This window comes from Macrotis lagotis, chromosome 2 (genome assembly GCF_037893015.1).
Source record: "Macrotis lagotis isolate mMagLag1 chromosome 2, bilby.v1.9.chrom.fasta, whole genome shotgun sequence".
NCBI lineage: Eukaryota > Metazoa > Chordata > Mammalia > Peramelemorphia > Peramelidae > Macrotis > Macrotis lagotis.
In genome coordinates, this window is record NC_133659.1 from 169,988,121 (window position 1) to 170,009,621 (window position 21,501).

A 21,501-nucleotide genomic window follows, 5' to 3' on the forward strand; every position below is an offset into this window, starting at 1 on the left:
TTGGGGGTGCTTCCTGAGCTTTTGGGACACTCCCACAAGGGTCTCAGTGTGTGAGGCTCTGTCCTCTTTCCTGGTCTGTGAATGACCATGTGCGCGCCCATCTGCCATGGGGCTGAGGTGGGGGGGCTGCTGTTCTATGGGGGCGCCTAGACTCTGATCAGGATCTGAATGTGGTCAGAGCCCCAGAGTCCTGTTCCAGGGGCAGAGGACGGAGCTCATAGTCCCTCTTCACTTCCCTCCCTCAGCTCAATGGGCTCATGCCCTGGGGGCTCCTGCTTGCTGGCTCCACCTGCTTCTGTTTCCTGGATCAGGGCTGGGGAAAGATGATGCTGCTTGCTGTGTGCCCTGAGGGCTGGGCTCCATGTGCTTGCTCTGGCAGAGGTCCCCCGCTGTTCCCCCACTTTGTGCCTGGTGCTCCTCAGGAGACTCCCCCGCTGCTGTGAGCTGCGGCTCACAGTGCCCTGGGGCTGCCTCCGGGAGGCTGAAGTTCTTTGGCTCTGTTGGGCCACCCTTCTTGTCGGGCTGCCCTTCCAACCCCGGGGAGCAGAGCCTTTCTGCTCTTTTCCAGGTTACCTTGAGTAGGAGAACTGCCTCACTCGTCCCTTTGTGAGTTCTGTCTCTTGAAAGTTTAGTTAGAGTCCATAGCTGATGAATTTTATCAGAGAGCTCCTAAGACTCGATCCCTTCTTGTCGCCATCTTGGCTCCGAAAATGGCTTTCTAAGATGTTACATAAACTAGATGATAAAACTGGGCCTGAGACCCAGGTTTGCTGAGTGCCAGGTTCTTTCAACTCTTGACTTTCAGGTTAAGTTTTTGAAGTCATGATTTGTACATTGTTTTTATTTCTTAATATTTTACATATATGCATATGTTTATTTTTAAACTCTCTCTGTATATGACATCACCTTCATTTCTAAATATATTTTTATTCCTTCCATGATCTAGAAAGCCCTTTGTTGTAATGAAGATAAAAAAAGGCAGTTCAATAAAATTAACCCTTGTGTCAACTGAATCTGATTCAGTCTTCCCCACCCATAGGCATCATAATGTGAAAATGTACTTCCATCATGTTTTTGTTTTTAATTAATTAATTTACTTTTTTAAAAAATTGATTTATTTAAGGCTTTGGGGTTAAATGACTTGCCCAGGGTCACAATGCTAGGCAATTATTGAGCCTGAATTTGAACTCAGGTCCTCCTGACTCCAAGTGTTCTCCTAGCTGCCCCCATCATGTTTTTTACCTGGGTAATAACAAGCCAAACTAAACATGTAGTTTCCACTGATCTGTTGTTTAGTAAATAAATCCACTGCAGTTAGCTGTTTGATGTATGTAGAAATTTTGCAACTTGGAGAATCCAACTCCAGTTCTGTCAGCCACATACTCTATAGTAATAATTCAACTTGTGGAATTGTATTGTATGTGTATTTTTGTGTGCATGTAAAAATATAAAAGAGTTTTCCTTCAAGTTCTGATTTTTTGAAAGCCTTTTTTTATTAGTTTTTATTAGTTCTAGAGTCCCTTCTCATTTCTTCTATTTTCAGATTGTATTTTTCATCATCGCAGAAGTTAGATTTCAATGAAAGTTTCTCTGAAAATCACGAAAGAATGAATATTTCAAACAATATAGGAGGAAGCTTATTTTTATTTTGATATTTAGTAACTCAGTAATGGAGGATATCTTAATCATTCCTACTTTGGTTTATAAAAGACTTAAATTTTCTAGAATTAATGGTTGATAACCGAATTTTCTTCTGATTTTATTCTGTCCTTTTGATGTAGACAAATAGTATCTCAAACAGTTAATGATTGTTTGTAATGAATGTTTTTTCCTATGCCAAAGCAATTTTCTTTTGATTTTATAAGAATTAAACACTTGCTTCTCTTTTTCTTGGCTTCATTTCTGATAACTGTCCAAATTATTTTTATAGACATTTAATTTGCTGTTTCTGTATATTTGTAATAATAAATTATGTAGATTTTTAACAGAAAATTTTTTTGATTTGAAAATGTTTTATTGATACATTTTAAAAGATATAATAGTACTTGTCTCTCCCCGAAAATCCCATATGACATTATTTTTTAATAGGAATTTAATTTAATTTTTGTACTTTCATGCCACATTAGTTTTCTTTTTTCTTTTTAAAAAATTTAAATATTCTATTTATTTGTTTTTCTAACTACATGCAATAGTTGTTTTTAGTAATCTTTTTTTAGAAAGATTTTATTTAAGTTTTACAATTTTTGACCTTCTTGCTTCCCTCCCCTGACCTCCAAAGAAGATAGTCTGTTAGTCTTTACATTGTTTCCATGCTACACATTGATGCAGGTTGAGTGTGATGAGAAAGAAATCATATCCTTAAGTAGAAGAAAAATAAAGTATAAGAAATAGCAAAATTACATAATGAGATAACTCCCCCCCCCCCCCCAATTGAAAGTAATAGTCTTTGGTCTTTGTTCAAACTCCACACTTATTTCTCTGGATGGCATTCTCCATCACAAATAACCCAAAATTGTCTATGATTGTTGCACTGATGGAATGAGAAAGTCCATCAAAGTCGTTCATCCAACCTCATGTTGCTGTTACGGTATACAATGTTTTTCTGGTTCTGCTCATCTCACTCAGCATCAGCTCATGCAAATCCTTTGAGGCTTCCCTGAATTCCCATCCCTCCTGGTTTCTAATAGAACAATAGTGTTCCATGACATACATATACCACAGTTTGCTAAGTCATTCCACAATTGAAGGAAATTTACTTGATTTCCAATTCTTTGCCACCACAAACAGGGCTGCTATGAATATTTTTGTATAAGTGATGTTTTTACTCTTTTTTATCATCTCTTCGGGGTATAGACCTAGTAGTGGTATTGCTGGATCAAAGGGTATCCACATTTTTGTTTCCCTTTTGGCATAATTACAAATAGTTCTCCAGAAAGGTTGGATGAGTTCACAACTCCACCAACAATGTATTATTGTACCAGATTTCTTGCATCCCTTCCAATATTGACCATTTTCCTTTCTGGTCATATTGGCTAGTCTGAGAGGTGTGAGGTGGTACCTCAGAGATGCTTTAATTTTCATTTCTCTAATAATTAGTGAATTAGAGCTGTTTTTCATATGATTATATATTGCTTTGATTTCCTCATTTGTAAATTGCCTTTGCATATCCTTTGACCATTTGTCAGTTGAGGAATTTATAACCATGATAAACATAGTTATTCCTTAATTATGGAAAGAAGAATCAAATCTGAATAGAAGAAAAAATAGAGTATAAAATAATAAAATATACAAAACAACTTTTAATAATTGAAGATAGTAAGCTTTGATCTTCATTTAAACTCCACAGTTCCTTTTCTGGATATGTCTTTTACTGCTAAAATGAAAAAGTTTATAGTAGTTGATCATCATCAAATGTTCTTCTGGTTCTGCTCATTTCACTCAGGATCAATTCATGCAAATCTTTCCAGGATTTTCTGAAGTCCTCATGATTTCTTATAGAACAATAGTGTTCCATCACATTCATATATCACAACTTGTTCAGCCATTCCTTCATTGATGGACCTCCCCTCAATTTCCAATTCTTTTCTAATACAAAAAGAGTTGCTGAGAATATTTTGTACATGTTTGATTTTTGCCCATTTTTGTGAACTCTTTGGAAAACAGACCTGCTAGTGGTATTGACAGATCAAAAGGGTATGCACCTTTTATTTTTGGTCTTTGGACATAATTCCAAATTGCTAATCAGAAACTCCACCAACAATGCATTAGTCTTCCAGTTTTCCCCCAAGATTGACCATTTATCAATTGGGGAACGACTTCTTTTCTTATAAATTCGACTTATTTCTGTATATATTTGAGAAATGAGTCCTTTATGAGAAGCACTAGTTATAAAAAATTGTTTCCCAGTTTACTGCCTTCCTTTATCTTGGTTGCACTGGTTTTGTTTGTGCATAAAAATTTCATTTAATGTAATCACAGTTATCCTTTTTGTCTTTTATAATGTTCTCCATTACTTTTTTTATACATAAATTCTTTCCCTTTCCATAGATCTGACTGGTAAACTATTCCTTATTCTCCTAATTGGCGTATAATGTTGCCTTTTATATCCAGTTATTTAGATCTGATTTTATTTGTGTGAAAAGTGTTTTATAGTTATTTTTTATAGATTGTGAGTCTGCTTTGGCATGTTGACTCCCAAGTATTTTATGTTTGCAGTTACCTTAAATGGAATTTCTCTTTCTGTCTCTTCCTATTGTGTCTTGTTAGTAATATATAGAAATATTGATGATTTATCTGGGCTTATTTTATATCCTTCAGTTTTGCTGACATTCTCATTATTTTAAGCAGTTTTATGATGATTTTCTACAGTATCTAAATATTCCATCATATCATCTGCAAAGAATGAGTGTTTGTTTTTTCATTACCTATTCTAATTCCTTCAATGTTTTCTTCTCTTTTTGATAAAGCTAACATCTCTGTTAGAATATTTAATATTATTTGTGATAATGGACATTTTTTACCCCTGTTCTTTTTAGGAATGCTTCTTGATGATCCCCATTACATATACTTGTTGATGGTTTTAGACAGATAACATTATTTTAAGGAATACTCCATTTTTTCCTTTGCTTTCTAGGTTTTTGATAGGAATGGGTGCTGTATTTTATCAAAAACGTTTTCAACATATGTTGAAATAATCACATGATTTCTATTAGGCTTTTTTATGGATGTAGTCAAGTATGCTCACCTAATTTCCTGATGTTGAACCATCACTGCATTCCTGGTATAAATCTACTTGATCATAATGTATTATCCTAATGTTAACTTATTGTAATCTCTTTACTAATATTTTTCTAAAGTTTTTGCATCAATATTTATTAGGATTGTTAGAAATTAGCCTATAATTGTTTTTTCGATTTTGACTTTTCTTGGTATCAGCATCATATTGGTGTCATAGAAGGAATTTGGCAGAACTAAAATTTTTTTTTTCAAATAGTTTATCTAGAATTGGAACTAATTGTTTCTTGAATGTTTTGGTATAAGTCACTTGTGAATCCATCCAACCCTGGATATTTTTTCCTTAGCAAGTTTATTTATTGACGGTTTATTCAGTTTCATTTTCTGAAATGTGCTTATTTAAATATCTAATTTTCTATTCTTTTAACCTAGGCAGTTTATAGTTTTGTAAATATTCATCCATTTCACTTAACTTGTCAAATGTATTGGTATATGATCAGGCAAAATAGCTCTGAAATACCAGTTTAATTTCTTCCTCATTGGTGCTGAATTCACCTTTTTCACTTTTGATATTGTTAATTTGACTTTCTTCTCTCCCATTTTAATGAAATTAACTAACCTTTTATCTATTTTTTATAAAACCAATTAAGCTTTATTAGTTCAATAATTTTCTTACTTTCTATTTTCTAAATTTATTTTTGATTTCAGTGTTTCTAATTTGATATTTAATTGGGGATTATTTTATTTGTTCTTTCTCTAGCTTTTTTAGCTCTCTGACCAATTATTTGATCTCCTCTTTCTCTATTTTATTCATAGTATGCATTTAGAAACAGTTTGCAAATTTATGCTCAAATAGCCCATCTCTGTGAAATGAAGTATTTATTTCCCCCATTTTTTTTTTTTTTTTTGTAAGGCAGTGGGGTTAAGTGGCTTGCCCAAGGCTGAGGCTGGATTTGAACCCAAGTACTCCTGACTCCAGGGCCAGTGCTTTATCCACTATGCCACCTAGCCGCCTCTCCCCCATATTGTTATACAAGAAGTATTTTACTTGTCTTTTTTGCTTTTGTGTAGGTGCTTGTAAGTGAAGACTCTGATGGCAATGGCATTGTGGCTCATTTCCCTGCCCATGAAAAGCCTGTTTGCTGTATGGCTTTTAACACCAGTGGTAAGTTGTTTTTCTGATGATGCTTTGTTAGTTTCTGAAGTTGAATTAGTTTAAGTGAGCATTCTCTAACTTCAGTGGAATACTGCTTTACTACCAAAAAATGATTTCAATCATATCAGTAATTTGCCCTCTCCTAATCTACCTTTTCTTGTTCCTATTTTTTTTTTTAGGTTTTTGCAAGGCAAATGGGGTTAAATGGCTTGCCCAAGGCCACACAGCTAGGTAATTCTTAAGTGTCTGAGACCGGATTTGAACCCAGGTACTCCTGACTCCAAGGCCGGTGCTTTATCCACTACACCACCTAGCCGCCCCATTCTTGTTCCTATTTTTATGCATTGGGATTCATTTCTAGGGTAAACCATTAATTTCTTATTGTTACTTCATTAATTTTTTTTCTAATTAGCAAGTACTTTTCTCTTCATTCCACTTCATTCCACTTCTCAAATGAGGATAGGGCAAGCAAAGCTAAAAAAAAAAAAAACCCTTGGAAGAAATATTCATGAATATGACACTTATATAACAATCAACAAAGTCATGCCTGCAAATATTTCTTAGGAGGAAGCATTCTTTAACCACAGCCCTCTGGAGTAATGGTTGTACATTTTATCAATAGTTGTTCATTTTTACAATGTTTTCAATTCTAATATAAAATATTCTGGCTCTATTCCTTTTATTTTCTATTAAGTCATGCTTGTTTACCCAGCCTTCTCTGAAATCATACCATTCTTATTTTTCTTTAAAAATTTTTTTTTTTTTTACTTTTTTGAGGCAATGGGGTTTGAGTGACTTGCCCCATATCACACAGGTAGGCAATTATTAAGTGTCTGAGGTCAGATTTGAACTCAGGTCCTCCTGATTTCAGGGCTGTGTTCTATTCCCTGTGCCACCTAACTGCCCCCTTCATCTTTTTCTATAGGACAATAGTATTCCTTCTATGTATAGCCCATAGTTTGTTTAGTTATTCCTCTATTGAAAGTCCCACCTTCGTTTCCAGTTCTTTGCCACCATAGAAAAAGACACTATAAACATTTTGTTTATATTGTTCTCTTCAGATTTCTCCCCTTCTTTGATTTCTTTGGGTGCAAAGTTCTAGCATAATTAAAATTTATGCAGAGTTTAGTAATATATTAGGAATAATTTACAATTACTTTTCAGAATATTGTACTTATTTACTCCACCAACAGTATATTAATGTGCCCATTTTCCTATAGTCCAGCCATTTGCAAATCATTGCTATTTTGTTTTTTTTGGAAAAAAGTCTTTAATTTTTTCATTGATATTTTATTGTATTTTTCCAGTTACATATTATGAAAGTTTTTCGACATTCATCTTAATATGTATTTATGTTGCACAATTTTCTTCCACCCTTCCTTCCCACCTGCCTCCCCTCAACAGTGAACGGTTTAGTGAACATTACGCTTGTACATTTGTTTAACGTGTTTACATTTTAGTCATTCTTTGGAGGAATTAGGAGTAAGAGAAAGAAAAGTATGGGAAAGGAAGGAAAAACATAAGGAAGACATTTTTGAAAAGTGAATAAACTGTTCATTCAGATTCTGTAGTTTTTTCTTTTGTTTTCTTTGTTTCATTTGTATGTGGATGTGTTTGTTCATAACTGGTCTCCCAGGGTTGTCCAAGTTCTCCGAACTGCTAAGAGGAGCTGCATCCATCATGGTTGTTGAACTTACAATGTTGTTAATGTATACTGTGTTCTCTTGGTTCTGCTCCCTTTATGAAACATTGGGTCTTGTAATTCTTTCTAAGTTTCATGTTTTCTTTTTTCTTTTCTTTCCTTCCTTCCTTCCTTCCTTCCTTCCTTCCTTCCTTCCCTCCCTCCCTCCCTCCTTCCCTCCCTCCCTCCCTCCCTCCCTCCTTCCTTCCTTCCTTCCTTCCTTCCTTCCTTCCTTCCTTCCTGACATTTAGGATAAGTGACTTGCCCAAGGTCACTCAGCTAGGTAATTATTAAATGATTGAGTCTGGATTTGAACTCAGGTCTTCCTGAATCCAGGGCCAGTGTTCTATACACTGTGCCACCTAGCTGTCCTCATTCATGATTTTTTTGAATGATTTTATTTATTTTGAGTTTTACAATTTTTCCCCTAATCTTACTCCCTCCCCCTACCCCCAACAGAAGTCAATTTTCCAGTCTTTACATTGTTTCCATGGTATACCCAAATTGAATGTGATGAGAGAGAAATCATATCCTTAAAGAAGAAACATAAAGTATAAGAGATAGCCAGATCAGACAATAAGTTATCAGTTTTTTTTCTCTAAATTAAGCCAGATCAGACAATAAGTTATCAGTTTTTTTTCCTCTAAATTAACGATAATAGTCCTTGATCTTTGTTCAAATTCCACAGTTCTTTATCTGGATACAGATGTTATTCTCCATTGTAGACAGCCCCAAATTGTCCCTGATTGTTGCATTGATGGAATGATCGAGTCCATCAAGGTTGATCATTGCCCCCATGTTGCTGTTAGGGTATACTTTGTTTTTCTGGTTCTGCTCATCTCACTCAGCATCAGTTCATGCAAATCCCTCCAGGCTTCCCTGAATTTCCATTCCTTCTGGTTTCTAATAGAACAATACTCTTCCATCATATACATATACCACAGTTTGTTAAGCCATTCCCCATTTGATTGATTCCCTCAGTTTCCAATTCTTTGCCACCACAAACAGGGCTGCTGTAAATATTTTGTACAAGTCATGTTTTTACCCTTTTTCATCATCCTCTTCAGGGTATAGACCCAGTAGTGGTATTGCTGGATCAAAGGGTATGCACATCATGATTTCTTATAGAACAATAATAATTCTTAACATTCTTATACCATAACTTGTTCAGCCATTCCCCAACTCATGGGCTTCCCCTCAATATCTATTTTTTTTGCCCCTAGAAAAAGAGCTGCTATGAATATTTTGGAACATGTGGGACTTTTCCCATTTTTTATGATTTCTTCCTGATATAGGCTTAGTATTGGCATTGCTGAGTCAAAGGATATGATCAGTATTTATTGGGCATAGTTCCATATTGTTTTCCAGAATGTTTGGGACTCTATCAGTGTTCACAACTCTATCAACAGTTCATTAATGCCCCTTTCCTCTCACAACTCCCTTAAAAAAGTCTTATGCTAATCCAATGGATGTGTGGTAGAATTTGAGAATTACTTCATTATCATTTCTCAAATCACTAGTGATTTGGAACATATTTTAAAATATGACTTTAGATATCTTGAATTTCTTTCCTTGAGAACTGTTTTTTTAATTTCCTCTGAACATTTATGAACTCAGCAGTATAACCTCCTAGAAAAACTTATTAGAATTACTAGTTCTTCTGTCTCAAAATATTTGAAAGGGAGATATATTTTTTTAAAATCTTTTAATCTCCTTTATTTCAGGAATAATTGTATGTAACTGAACAATTTGTGTGTTGTTTTGCATTCAAATATAACAGGAAAGCATTTCAAATTATTTTTAAAACAAGTTTTTATTAATATTTTCTATTTCTAACTTTATTATCATCTCACATGTATATCTCCCCTTCCTAGACCTTATTCCTGAAATTATTTGTTTAGAATATGAAAAAATCATAACATTGATTAAAATATTGAAAACATTCTAAAACATGTAATATGCAATAACTGTGACCCTTTCATATCCTTCTTATTTTCTCATTTCTTTTCATTTGAGTTCCATTTGATATTTATCATTTTGTTACATAAAGTTTATCATGCTTTACAATCAGATTTCTAGTTGCGTAAATATTGCTTTCTTCACTCTGCCAATTTTAGCCTACATTAAATCATAAACTTTCAATGCTTCTTTATTTTAATCACACACATCATTTCGTTCTGCACTGTAGTATTCCACCATATTCATAAATCAATTTTTTTTTTTTGCTATTTCGCAATTGATGTCGGACAGCTACTTGGTTTCTAGTTGTTAGCTATTGTTAAAAAAATTGCTATTAAACTTATTTTGGCGTATATTGGGAATATTTTCTTATTGATAACTTCTTTTGAATATAAACCCAGAATTGGAGTCTGTGCCTCATAGAGCTACTTTATTTACCTTATTTGTACAATTCAAACTTGTTTTCCATAATGGTTGTTCCTTTTCATGGCTTCCACCAACAATCTTTCCATATAGCCACCAACACTGAGTACTGCTAATTTTTGTAACTTTTGTCAGTTTTTAGAGAACGAGGATTCTTTTGATTTGTATTTTGCTGATAAGTGATTTGGAATATTTTTCACATAAATATACTTTTATGTTCTTTTGGGATGTATTTACATTGTTTGACCAATTAATTTTTGAGAAATAGAGTCAGATTATTTTCAGTTGTTTATATAGTTTGGATTCGAAACCCTTATCAAAGGGTTTTTCCCCATTTGACTATTTCTCTTCTAATTATTCTAAATGAATTAATGTTGTTTGTTCAGAAGCTTTTAAATTTAAAAAGTAATCAAATTTATTTTATCTTTAGTAATTTCCTCTCTATCTTGTTTGTATAAGAATATATTTCTCCTCCCTAGAAATGAGAGATGCATGATCTATTTTTCTTCTGATTATTTTTCATAGTAACACATTTGATATTAAAATCATATATAGGGGCGGCTAGGTGGCGTAGTGGATAAAGTGCCAGCCCTGCAGTCAGGAGTACTTGCATTCATTGTGAAAGTTAGATCAACTCACAGACTTTTTTAGTAGTCCAGGTGTGATGTGATGAATCCTTTTATAAAGTCAATAGTGCTGTCAGAGTTTATAAACGCATATATGAGACAAAATATGGGAGAAAGGTTTGGGACAGAAAAATAAAGTTCAATTTTGAACATTTTGATATCTATGAGCTATATAATTTAAGATGTCTAATAGGCAGTTGGAGACTAAATATCAGAGGTAGGTCAGAGATGATAGTAAATTTGAGAGTCATTAATATAGCATTGATAATTGAAACCATGTAATAGTATGGAGGGAGAAAAGAACAGGTGCCTCAGGAGTCTTTGGGAAAATCCATCATTAGCAGACATGACCTGAATGAAGGGCCTGCAAAGGCAACTGAGAAAGAACAATCAGATAGATTTGAGAATGAGAAGAGAATAATGTCATAGAGATGAGAATAATGTCATAGAGATGAGATAATCAAGGAAAAGAATGATTGACTATATTATTGGTTTTAGTGAAATCATAGAAGGATGAAGATGGAGAAAAGATCATTGTATTTGACATTTAAGAAATGATTGGTAACTTCAGAGAAAACATTTTTTGTTAAAAAGATTTTTGGCAACTAGATTTTAGAGAGTTAGAGAGTCAGAAGTGCAGAGAAGTCAGGAAGTGCAGCATACTACTTAGAGATTGACTTCTCAGGGAGTTTTCAAAAGGCTAGCTTAGAGGGATGATAGAGGGTTTTCGGAGGTTGGGGGGGTGTAGGTATTTTTTATTCCTTAGACATCTAGTAGGTAAGATGTTAGGAAGGAGATTTCTGATAAGTGGAAGTGGGAATGATAATGCAATCTCATGGAGAATATATGAAGGTAGAGTGATTGTTAAAGGGGAGGTCTACTAATGTCTTCTTAGAGGTATGACATGAGAAAGAAGGGAAAAGAAATAATTCCCAGTCAAGTAGTCTCCATTTTTCAGTGGAATATAAATCTAGGTTCTTTGTTAAGAGGGTAAAGGGATTAGGACCTGTGGGAGGCCTAAGGAAGGATAAGGAGGTTTGGTAAACCTACTTACAAGTGGCATATATCACATTACCTTGCATTAGCTTGGACCCAGATAAAATTGTCATAAATTTTTAGTAGATTCATCACATTGATTTCATGATTTTCTGCTTCTAGGATTAGCAATATCTTTACTGAAGGGTAGCCTGTGGATGGGGATCAAGGGCTAAGGCTTACCAAAGTAGGATAGTTGTAGGTTAGTAGACAAAAATTAACAAATTTTTGATCAGGTTTGTGCTGATGTTTATCTTTTCTTCTTGAGGAAGACCGATGATTTCAGGGAAGTGATGCCATGTGGATTTGAATGAGAGGGTATTCTGCTACGTTACCTGCCTTACTTTCTCCTCTGGTGTCATCTGCAGCCAGTGACCAGATATGATCAGGAAGGCTGTAGACAGCCCTGGATGCAGTGGAAGACCTTGGAATTTTAAAAGCTAGATCATCCCAGGCCACAGTTTGACTGAAGCAACATCTAGCCAGTCATTAAGGTTAAGTGAGAGAGAAAAGGAGAAAAGAGAGGCCAAGAATGAATACTTTCCCCACTCTCCTCCTCTTCCCCCCCCAAAAAAAACGACCCCCGCAAAAAAAAAACAACAAAAACCTTGTCACTGAGTTAGATGGTGTCTACCCCAAGTATGTGAAGAATTTTCCTGGTATAATGGGTGGGTGAGAACATAGTTCAGTGGCCATGGAGGCAGTTGAAGCAGGAGTTTTAGAGCCTTTAGAATTCAGTCAAACTTGAAAGATGTATAGGTCTTCCATTGCATCCTGCATCATTGCCAGTCCCCTTACCTTTTGTCCTGTGCTGTATTTGGATGTACCAGGAAGAGAACTGTGCAACTCTTCATTTTCTGTGATGTCATTGGTCCTTTTCAAAAATATAGGATAAACAAAGGATTAACCATAGTTCACAGAATGAAGTTACACATTTTCAATTAAAATATGCTCCTAGGAAAAAATTTCATTTCATCATCTCCTAGTCAGGACGTGATGATAAGAATTACTTAGAGGCACAGCTAGGTGGTGAGCAGTGGTGAGCAGCCCCTATCTTGTCTAATTAGTCAGGAGGAATAAACAAAAATACACCTAGTGTTGGAAATGGTGGCCAAGAATGCTGTCATGTAGTCACATTAGCCTATCTTTTCACAATATACTGTCAGTAAGTTGGAATTGAACACTGAAAGATGACTCAAAGACTATGGTAGCAAAATAATCTAATGCTCCCAATAATAAGATATCATCTAGGTTTTTATGCTAATTCTTTCAGAGTTGGCCCAATCTTATGGCCTTATAGCCGATGACTTCATTGGCAAGGTGTATTGCAAAAAAGTGTTAATACTTTATTCTGAAAAATCAAGACCTCTTCAATCACTTTTCAAATTTCTTCCAAATCTAAAACCTATGACTCAATGAAATTACTGTAAACTAAACCAAATAATTTTTAATATATAATGTTTTTTGTTAATCAAATAGTTAATATGTAATGTTCTAAGTAACTCTTTTTTTGTTTGTTTTTTGCAAGGCAGTGAGGTTAAGTGACTTGTTCAAGATCACATAGCTAAATCTGATGTCTTAAGTGTCTGATGCTAGATTTGCATTCAGGTTGTCCTGACTCCAGCGTCAGTGCTTTATCCACTAGTGCACCACCTAACTACCCTTCTAAGTAACTCTTATCATTATGTGATGATTATGAGATAATGAAATGAAATTTTATCCTAGTAGTGGTTTTTAATTGAAATTGTGCAGCTTTTATAGTTAAATATCTTTTGTTAGGTATTTAAATAGACAGAAAATGGAAAAATCATGACTAATGTAATGTTAATTGGGATTGGTTTAGTCACCTTAGCTAAGAAACTTGGGTAAATTACATACAGAAAGTACATATTACTATGGAGAGAGTTGTCTTTAAATAGAAGATATTTGTGAAAAAGCCTGTAAGACCTTTGTGTTCATGGCAGATTGCTCAGAATTATACTTGTAACGCTAAAAGAGAGTAGGAGTAGAAACAGCTCAGTTAAGCTCCAAAAGAATGAATAACTTCAGAATACATCTATCCTGGAGGAAAAAGCAAAAATACCTTTCTCTCCTCCCCCATCCCCCTCAAGAAAAAAACCACTACAAAAAGGCTCATAAAAAATAAACTTAAAACAAATATATTTCAATTTGCATTCAAAATATCAGTACTTTCGGGGCAGCTAGGTGGCGTAGTGGATAAAGCACCAGCCTTGGAGTCAGGAGTTCCTGGGTTCAAATCCGGTCTCAGACACTTAATAATTACCTAGCTGTGTGGCCTTGGGCAAGCCACTTAACCCCATTTGCCTTGCAAAAACCTAAAAAACAAAAAAACAAAAAAAATATCAGTACTTTCTCTTGAAATTTATAGTGTTTTTCATCACAAGTTCTTTGTAATTGTGTGGGATCATTCATCCTAGGAATTGTCTTGGATAGTTCATTCACAATTAATGATCATAGAATATTGATATTAAAGAGTACAATTTTCTAGTTCTATTTCCTTCACTTTGCATCAGTACATATGTTTTCCCAGGTTTTTCTGATAGAATCCTGCTTATCATTTTTTAGAGAGCATAGATTTCCATCACTATTGTATATCTCAACTTTGTTTAGATATTCCCCAAATGATGGGCATATCCCCTCAATTTCCAATTCTTTGACTTCACAGAAATATAATTATATAGAATTTTCCTTTTTTTTTTTTTTTTTTTGCAAGACAGTGGGGTTAAGTGATTTCCTCAGGGTCACACAACTACATAATTATTTCGATTTTGAACTCAGGACCTCCTGACTCCAAGGTTGGTGCTCTATCCATTGCAACACCTAGCTACCCCAGTTTTTTTCCTTTTGAGGGAATTCTCCTTGGAATATAGACCCCCAGGTAGATGTCCTTAGACATCTTGAAAACTCAACATACCTGATTTCAAAGGCATTCATCTTTCTGAAAACCTTCCCTTCCTCCTAATTCCCCAATTATTATTTCTTTCTTCTTATATCTTTCCTTCAGTGTAGTCTGTGGTTCAATACAATCCCATTTTTCTATTAAAAGCTTTTCTTGGTCCCCCTTAATGCTACCATCTTTTGCATTTTAATTTTCTCTCACCTGTCCCTTATGCATTTTGTTGGTACATTTATTTTTTTCATATTGTCTCTCCTATAAACTGTGAACTTCTTAAGATCAGGTACTGTTAGGGTGGCTAGGTGGAGCAGTGGATAGAGCACCAGCCATAGAGTCAGGGGTACCTGAATTCAAATGTGATCTCAAACACCTAATAATTACCCAACTGTGTGGCTGTGGGCAAACCATTTAACCCCATTTGCCTTGCAAAAACCTAAAAAAAAAAAAAAAAAAGATCAGATACTGTCTTTTCTTTTCACCCCCCAGCTTTTAGCAGACCACCTGCCACACAGGAAGTGCCTCTCCTTTGAAACATTTTTCTGGAGTCCATTTTTTTAAGTCTTTACAATTTTTAGAATCTTTCCCTTGTGATGAAGATTGTTCCCCCTCCCCCCATTCTCATCCCATGTCGCCTCTTCTCCCCTAAAACAAAAATTTATCAAAATATTCTCAAGTATCTTTGTGGATAGAAGTGAAATAATTTTGTTGACATGATTAAAACACATTAAACTTTTCTTAAATGTTCTGAGAGTAAAATAGTGTTAACCAAGCAAAAAACTACAAAAATAGCACAATTTTTCTTTTACATACTATTTTAAAAATTTAAGTCCTGGGTTAACCAATGGTACCTCCTTCCTCCAACTTTTCTCAGAATAGTATTTTGAAATTTCTTGTGCTCCTAATGGTCTAATTCATTTAACTCCGTAGTTATTCTGTGTGTTTGGTCAAGGGATTTTCATAGGTTATATAGTGGGGCCACTTCCAGCAATAATACCTATTACAATACTTTTAACAAGTTTTGGGAAGTTTATAAAAAAGCTCAGAACCCACTTTACTAGGTTTCAGCTTAATTCTTCTTAGTGATTTTTACAAATTCCATCTGTGTAACTCAAATTGGTTTTTTTTGACTATCATTTTTGCACTGATCTTTACTCAGAAATTCTTTATTTTACAGGAATAGATTTGAATGTGATAATTATGTTCCAAAAATGTCATTAACTGTATGTTAGAAATTCTGAGGAGCACAAAGCTATCTACCTTTTACCATTGAGCTGTAGAACAGAACAAAACAATCTCCTGGGTAGTGTTAAAGAATACTGTAAAATTTATGTGATGGAATAATAGTTCAAAATGAGTTGAAGACAAAATGCTGGTTGGTGGATTGGCTGGCATGCATTCATTGGTGTATGGACTCTATTCATAGAAGAGAAATTAAAGGATACTGTTAAACAGAGTTGTGAAACATCTAGTCCCACCCACAGCTGTATTTAGTTTGTTTTTCAGTTTCTCATTGCCTTTCTTGTTTATTAGCTGTGACTCTGACTTCAAAATTAAAAGAAATATTTTAATGGCAGTGTTTATGATTTTGGCAAGGAGAAGGAGGGACTCAAGGCTCAGATCTGCGCAGGATGGTAAGGGTGGGGCTAGGTGATTTCATTATACTCTTCAGTCTTGGTGGATGCCCTTTAAGTTATATAGTGGAGAAATAGCATGTCCTTTCTGATTATAGGAGCAAAATGTATAAGGATTTTAGTTGATAAGTCTATAGTAGAAGCTTCCCTCTTTGGCCTGTATTTTAAGCTTCATTAACTCAGTATTTTGGGTTCTGTTCTGAGGATAAAGTGAAAAAATGTTATCACTTAATATTTGGTTTGCCCAACTGTAGACAAAGCTCAGAAAAATAGAATAACAACAAAGCCATTTTTCCCAGATAGCACTCATTTTCCTGTAACATTTGTACTAAGCCTTTTAGCTAGAAAATTTTAGATGTATTGCTAAATATTTTCCTAATGGGCAAGTATATTTATTTATATATGTATGTATGTATCTTTTGATCCTTACAGCAATCCTGCAAGGTGGACATTCTTGTCCTTCCCAGTTTTGGAGTTGGAGAAATAGAGGCAGATCAAAGTTAAGGCATTTATCTTATGTCACACAGGTAGTTGGTATCAGATTTTAACTGGTTCCAAACCCAGTGCTTTTTCTATAGTATCACATCACTGCCAAGTTCATTTCGAACTTGGAGAGTGGAGGTTTCATGAAATTTTATGAAATGTTGCATACCATAATTCTGAAAACTGGAGGTTGAATCTAGATTCCTGAGAGCTGTAATTATCAGAATTAAGGGTTTGTATTCTTTTCCCAAATCAGTTAGGTGGAATCTGCTAAAGTTTGTTAAATAGAGACTTGACTTGGTCAGACAGAAGTGTTTGTCTCAGATACCATTTTAAAACTTTTGAAGAGGGACAGTAATTTGGAGATTTGTAGCATTTTAGGAAAAAAGTGTTGAACTAGGATGGCAAACATGAATAGAGTGAGAGTAAGAATGCAAATCATATTGGATTGGTAATATCAACATAACTTTGGTACTTTAGAGGATTGTGAGTTGAAGAATGAGTGGTATAAGTCTGAACGATTTTTATAAAAATAGCTAAAACAGCTTTCATAGAGTATATCATAGATTTTGCTCATATTTTGTGTAATTTAATTATTAATTAATTTAAGTATAATTATATATAATATACATAACAATATATAATTATAATTAAATTTTTTCCATATAATTTGCACTTGGAATTGCTTTTATATTTAGTTGAAAGAGTTTTTATATCTTATATTTGATATAAAAGAAATTCCTAAAATGATTTGTAGGTAACGTTAAGCTTATTTTGTATTCTGTGTTTGCTTATAAATATATTCTGTTGAAAGAAAATTTTGAGTAAAGTTCTATACCTTTTTATTCAAGCAGTCATTCAAAATGACCAAGTTTAATTTATGTCAAGTCTAAAAGCATGATTAAATATTGGGAAAACATTTATCATATTTAAAATAAAATATCCTAAACTATATTATTTCAATAGATATGCTTAAAAATAAAAAAGTGTCTGCATAAAGATACTTTTTATATCATATTTTAATGTGTCTTATTTCTTTCTCATCTTATTACTATTACTAGCATTTCTAGAACTGTGCCAAATTGTAATGAAAATTCTTAATTTTACTCAAAAGTTTTATGTATTCCTTTGCTATATGATTTTTTTTAGGTTTTCTTTTTTGCAAGGCAAATGGGGTTAAGTGGCTTGCCCAAGGCAACACAGCTAAGTAATTATTAAGTGTCTGAGACCGGATTTGAACCCAGGTACTCCTGACTCCAGGGCCGGTGCTTTATCCACTGCGCCACCTAGCTGCCCCTTGCTATATGATTTTGATAACTTTCCTGATTCCTTATTTTTTTATTTTAGAAAACTCTGTAAATTTACAAACATCAAAATAAACTCTCAAAAAAGTACTGTATTTTCTCATAATAGTAGCAACAATCTAGGTACAATAATAGAAATATAGCTTTCTAAATAATTATAAAATGTGTCAAGTATCTGGAGATCAATCTACCAAATCACATGAAATAATTTGCAAAGTACACCTTAAAGACATAAGGACAGTTTAAATAGCTGGAGATTTTTTCGATGTTTGTGGCTATTCGGTGTCAATGGAATAAAAATGATAATAATACCAGAATTAATTTTGTACTTTTAATCTCTGTCAAAGTAGAGTTATATTTTTATAGAACTTGGTAATATAATGGCAAAATTAATTTGGAAAAACAAAAGCTCTTAGAATTCTAAGAGGAAATTATGAAAAGAGGTACAGATGAACAACGAATACTTCCTATTCTTTTATAAAGCTATTTTATAAAACATAAGTCATCAAAACCATCTTGTATTTGTTAGTAAATGTGAGAAAAATCAGTGGAATAGACTAGGCAAGGAGAATCAGAAACAATAGCATTCCATAAGCTTGTTTCTGACCGAATGGAAAATGTAAAATTATTTCATGAATACCTTTCTAAATTTCTGGGAAAAATTGGAAAGAAAATTAGCAGAAAATTTATTTAGACCAGCATTTTTTACCATATACAGCAATTTGTTTTGCATTGGTATATGATCTTAGTATAAAAGATCATCATGTAAAAAAATTAGAAGCAAAAGATTTCTTATAACCCTCAGAGCTACAAATAGGAGATGAATTTTTAATCAAACTAGGAATGCTAGCAATTTCAAAAAAAACATTAAGTAGATAGAATTGATTACTAGATACTAAATGCAAAGTTGATCTTAATACTATAGGTCATACTACAACATATACCTTTCACAGCTATATAGAAATGGATTTTTAACTGGACAGGGGAAAAAGCAATTACAAAAAAGTAAAATTACAAAATTACAAATTATAAAGTAATAACATAATTAAAAATTCCAAATTAAAAATGCAAAAGGTAAAATTCATGACTGTATGAAACTGAAAAATATTGGCATTGGCAAAATTAATGTATGTAGGACAGGAAGGGTAACTGTTAAATGGCAAAAAAATCCTTGCATGAAATTTCTATGGTAACAGTTTGGTACTGAAGATATGGAAATGATACATATATATAATGTTTATGCATGGTTATAAAACACACATATGTACTTATACATTTATATACATGTGCATTATATGTGAAATCATTCCTCATTAGATTCATTGTCATGGGGTATAAGTAATCATTCAAAGAAGAATTGCAATGTTTCTGTTTTTGTTTGAGAACAGGCCAGGTTCTGATAAAAAATGTGTCACAAAGAGAGCATGAGCAGGTGTGTTTCTTTTTTTCTTTGGTGTTGGGTAATCCTTTACTTATAGTGACTTAATATTATTTTTGTTAACTCCTCTTTCATTCTAGAAGAATTCTTGTTTCATGTTTATGTGTGAAGCAATAATGGTAATAACTGAGCAGATTTCTCATAAAATTCACCTATTTCTTAACTGGAAACACAGTTATACAAAATCAAAGCTACAATAGAAGATGTTCATGAGAAACACCATATTCTTAGTCAGATCAGCAGGCATTTTGCATTTTTCCCTGATTCACCATGTTTCCTTATGTATAAAACACACCTTAATTTTGGGAACCCAAATTTGGAAAAAAATCTATCACATAAAGCTACTGAACTCAACTTTTATTCATCATAAAATTCATACAATTCCTCATCACTGTCAAAACTCACGTGCTTTAGCTCATCCTTATCTGTGGCTGATGATGAATCATTGACTCTGACTGCTCTCCTGCATGTGCTCTGGGCCTGTGGTTGACCACATGCACTCCCTGGACAAGTCTGGTGCGTAGACACATGCTTAGTTCATTCCATTTCAAGAACCTGAAACACCAATTGTGTCCTCCTTTGAAATTAGGAACTTCTTTTTCATCACCTTTGTGGACCCAGGAAGTCCATTTACTCTTTGCTTTTTAATCCATCATTTCAGTTCTCTCTCTAGATCAGGCCATTCGACTGACTTGCCTCTCATGGCCTTCTTCTACAGTGGCAATAGGGTTTCTTCTTCAGGCAACCAGCCTCAGATTGTTTTTCTCGGTTGGTGGAGGACCAAACTTATGTTCAACAGCATAGTTTCCATTCACTTTTGCAAATTGGATCACTTTGAACTTGACTTCGGTATTGTATGGAAATTTCCGGTCAGAATGTGGCAAAATGTGACCTAATATGCCGGTAACAAATGTGAAACAATGAGTGCAAAGACAACAAGCACAAAAAGTGGGAAATACAAGTGAAAAAATCTACAACAGTGAACACAAAAGCAAGCATGAGAAAGTAGGAATGCAAGTAAAAAAAAATCTACAACTACTGTATAAGACACTCCCAGTTCTTAGGCCTCAAATTTTTCGAAAAAGGGTGTGTTTTATACATGGGGAAATAGAGTAATTGCTAAATAGGACATCCCATCTACAAAACTGAGCATTCTTTTGCAGAGATGCCTGTTGAACTTTATTGAGCCATGATTTTGTAGAATTGTCTTTGAGATCATGTATTTCACTCTCAGGTTTCAGTATTTTCCCAATATGCTACAAAGAAGATTTATTCTAGATTAGGCAGACAACTGTATGACCATTTTGCAGGCATGTTTTTAAGGGGACTGTTAATTTAGACTATTGAAGTCTCCCGTAGTTATCTTATTCTATTATATCATATAAGCTCATTGTTCCTTATGTAAAGTCTGCTTTTGAAGTTACTGTGATGTCTGCTGGTGATACATCATATGTATGTCTTGCAGTAGTCAAGAAACTACAATGAAGAAAGAAGTAAGGATAGTAGTGGTGGCTTTCTCTGCACAAATCTAAACAAGTGAATCTTTTTTTTTAATTGAAATTTTATTTTTCCAATTACATGCTATGGTAATTTTTCCGCATTCATACATTTGCAAATTTATGAGCTATGCATTTTTTACCACTCCCTTTTCTCCTCCTTCTCACAGCTGTGAACAGTCTGAAAAAAGTTGTAAAATAAAAAACAAGAAGGAAGAAAATAAACACAAGGAAGTTAAGAAGGTGAATAGAATCTTAAAAATTCTTAGGGGAGAAACTAACATAAAAACCTCTTATAATCAAATGGAGAAAGGCAGAAATATTAAATATATGCTTTTCAGATCTTGATGCAATAAAAATTACATATAATAAAGGGCCATGGAAAGATGAACCAAAAATGAATTGGAAACTAAATAACCTGATCTTAAAGAATGAGTGGATCAAACAACAAATCATAGATATAATCACTGATTTCATCCAGACAAATTCTGGACAAACTACAATTTATGACTTACAGCCAAACTGTTTTTAGGGACAATTTTATATCTCTAAATGCTTATATGAATACTAAAAAGGAGGAGATCAGTGAAAGGTAGAAAAGAGCAAATTGAAAACCCT

The 21,501-nt window shown here is 33.9% G+C and overlaps 1 protein-coding gene across 10 annotated transcripts in view; it reads left to right on the forward strand.

Annotated features, from left to right (window-relative positions):
* BCAS3 (BCAS3 microtubule associated cell migration factor) overlaps positions 1 to 21,501 on the forward strand; it is an 851,656-nt gene that overhangs the window by 259,549 nt on the left and 570,606 nt on the right. For all 10 annotated transcript variants that reach the window (XM_074223544.1, XM_074223545.1, XM_074223546.1 and 7 more), the window contains exon 13: positions 5,806 to 5,899. In XM_074223544.1, coding sequence (XP_074079645.1) covers positions 5,806 to 5,899 — 94 coding nt within the window. The remainder of the gene's footprint in view (positions 1 to 5,805; positions 5,900 to 21,501) is intronic.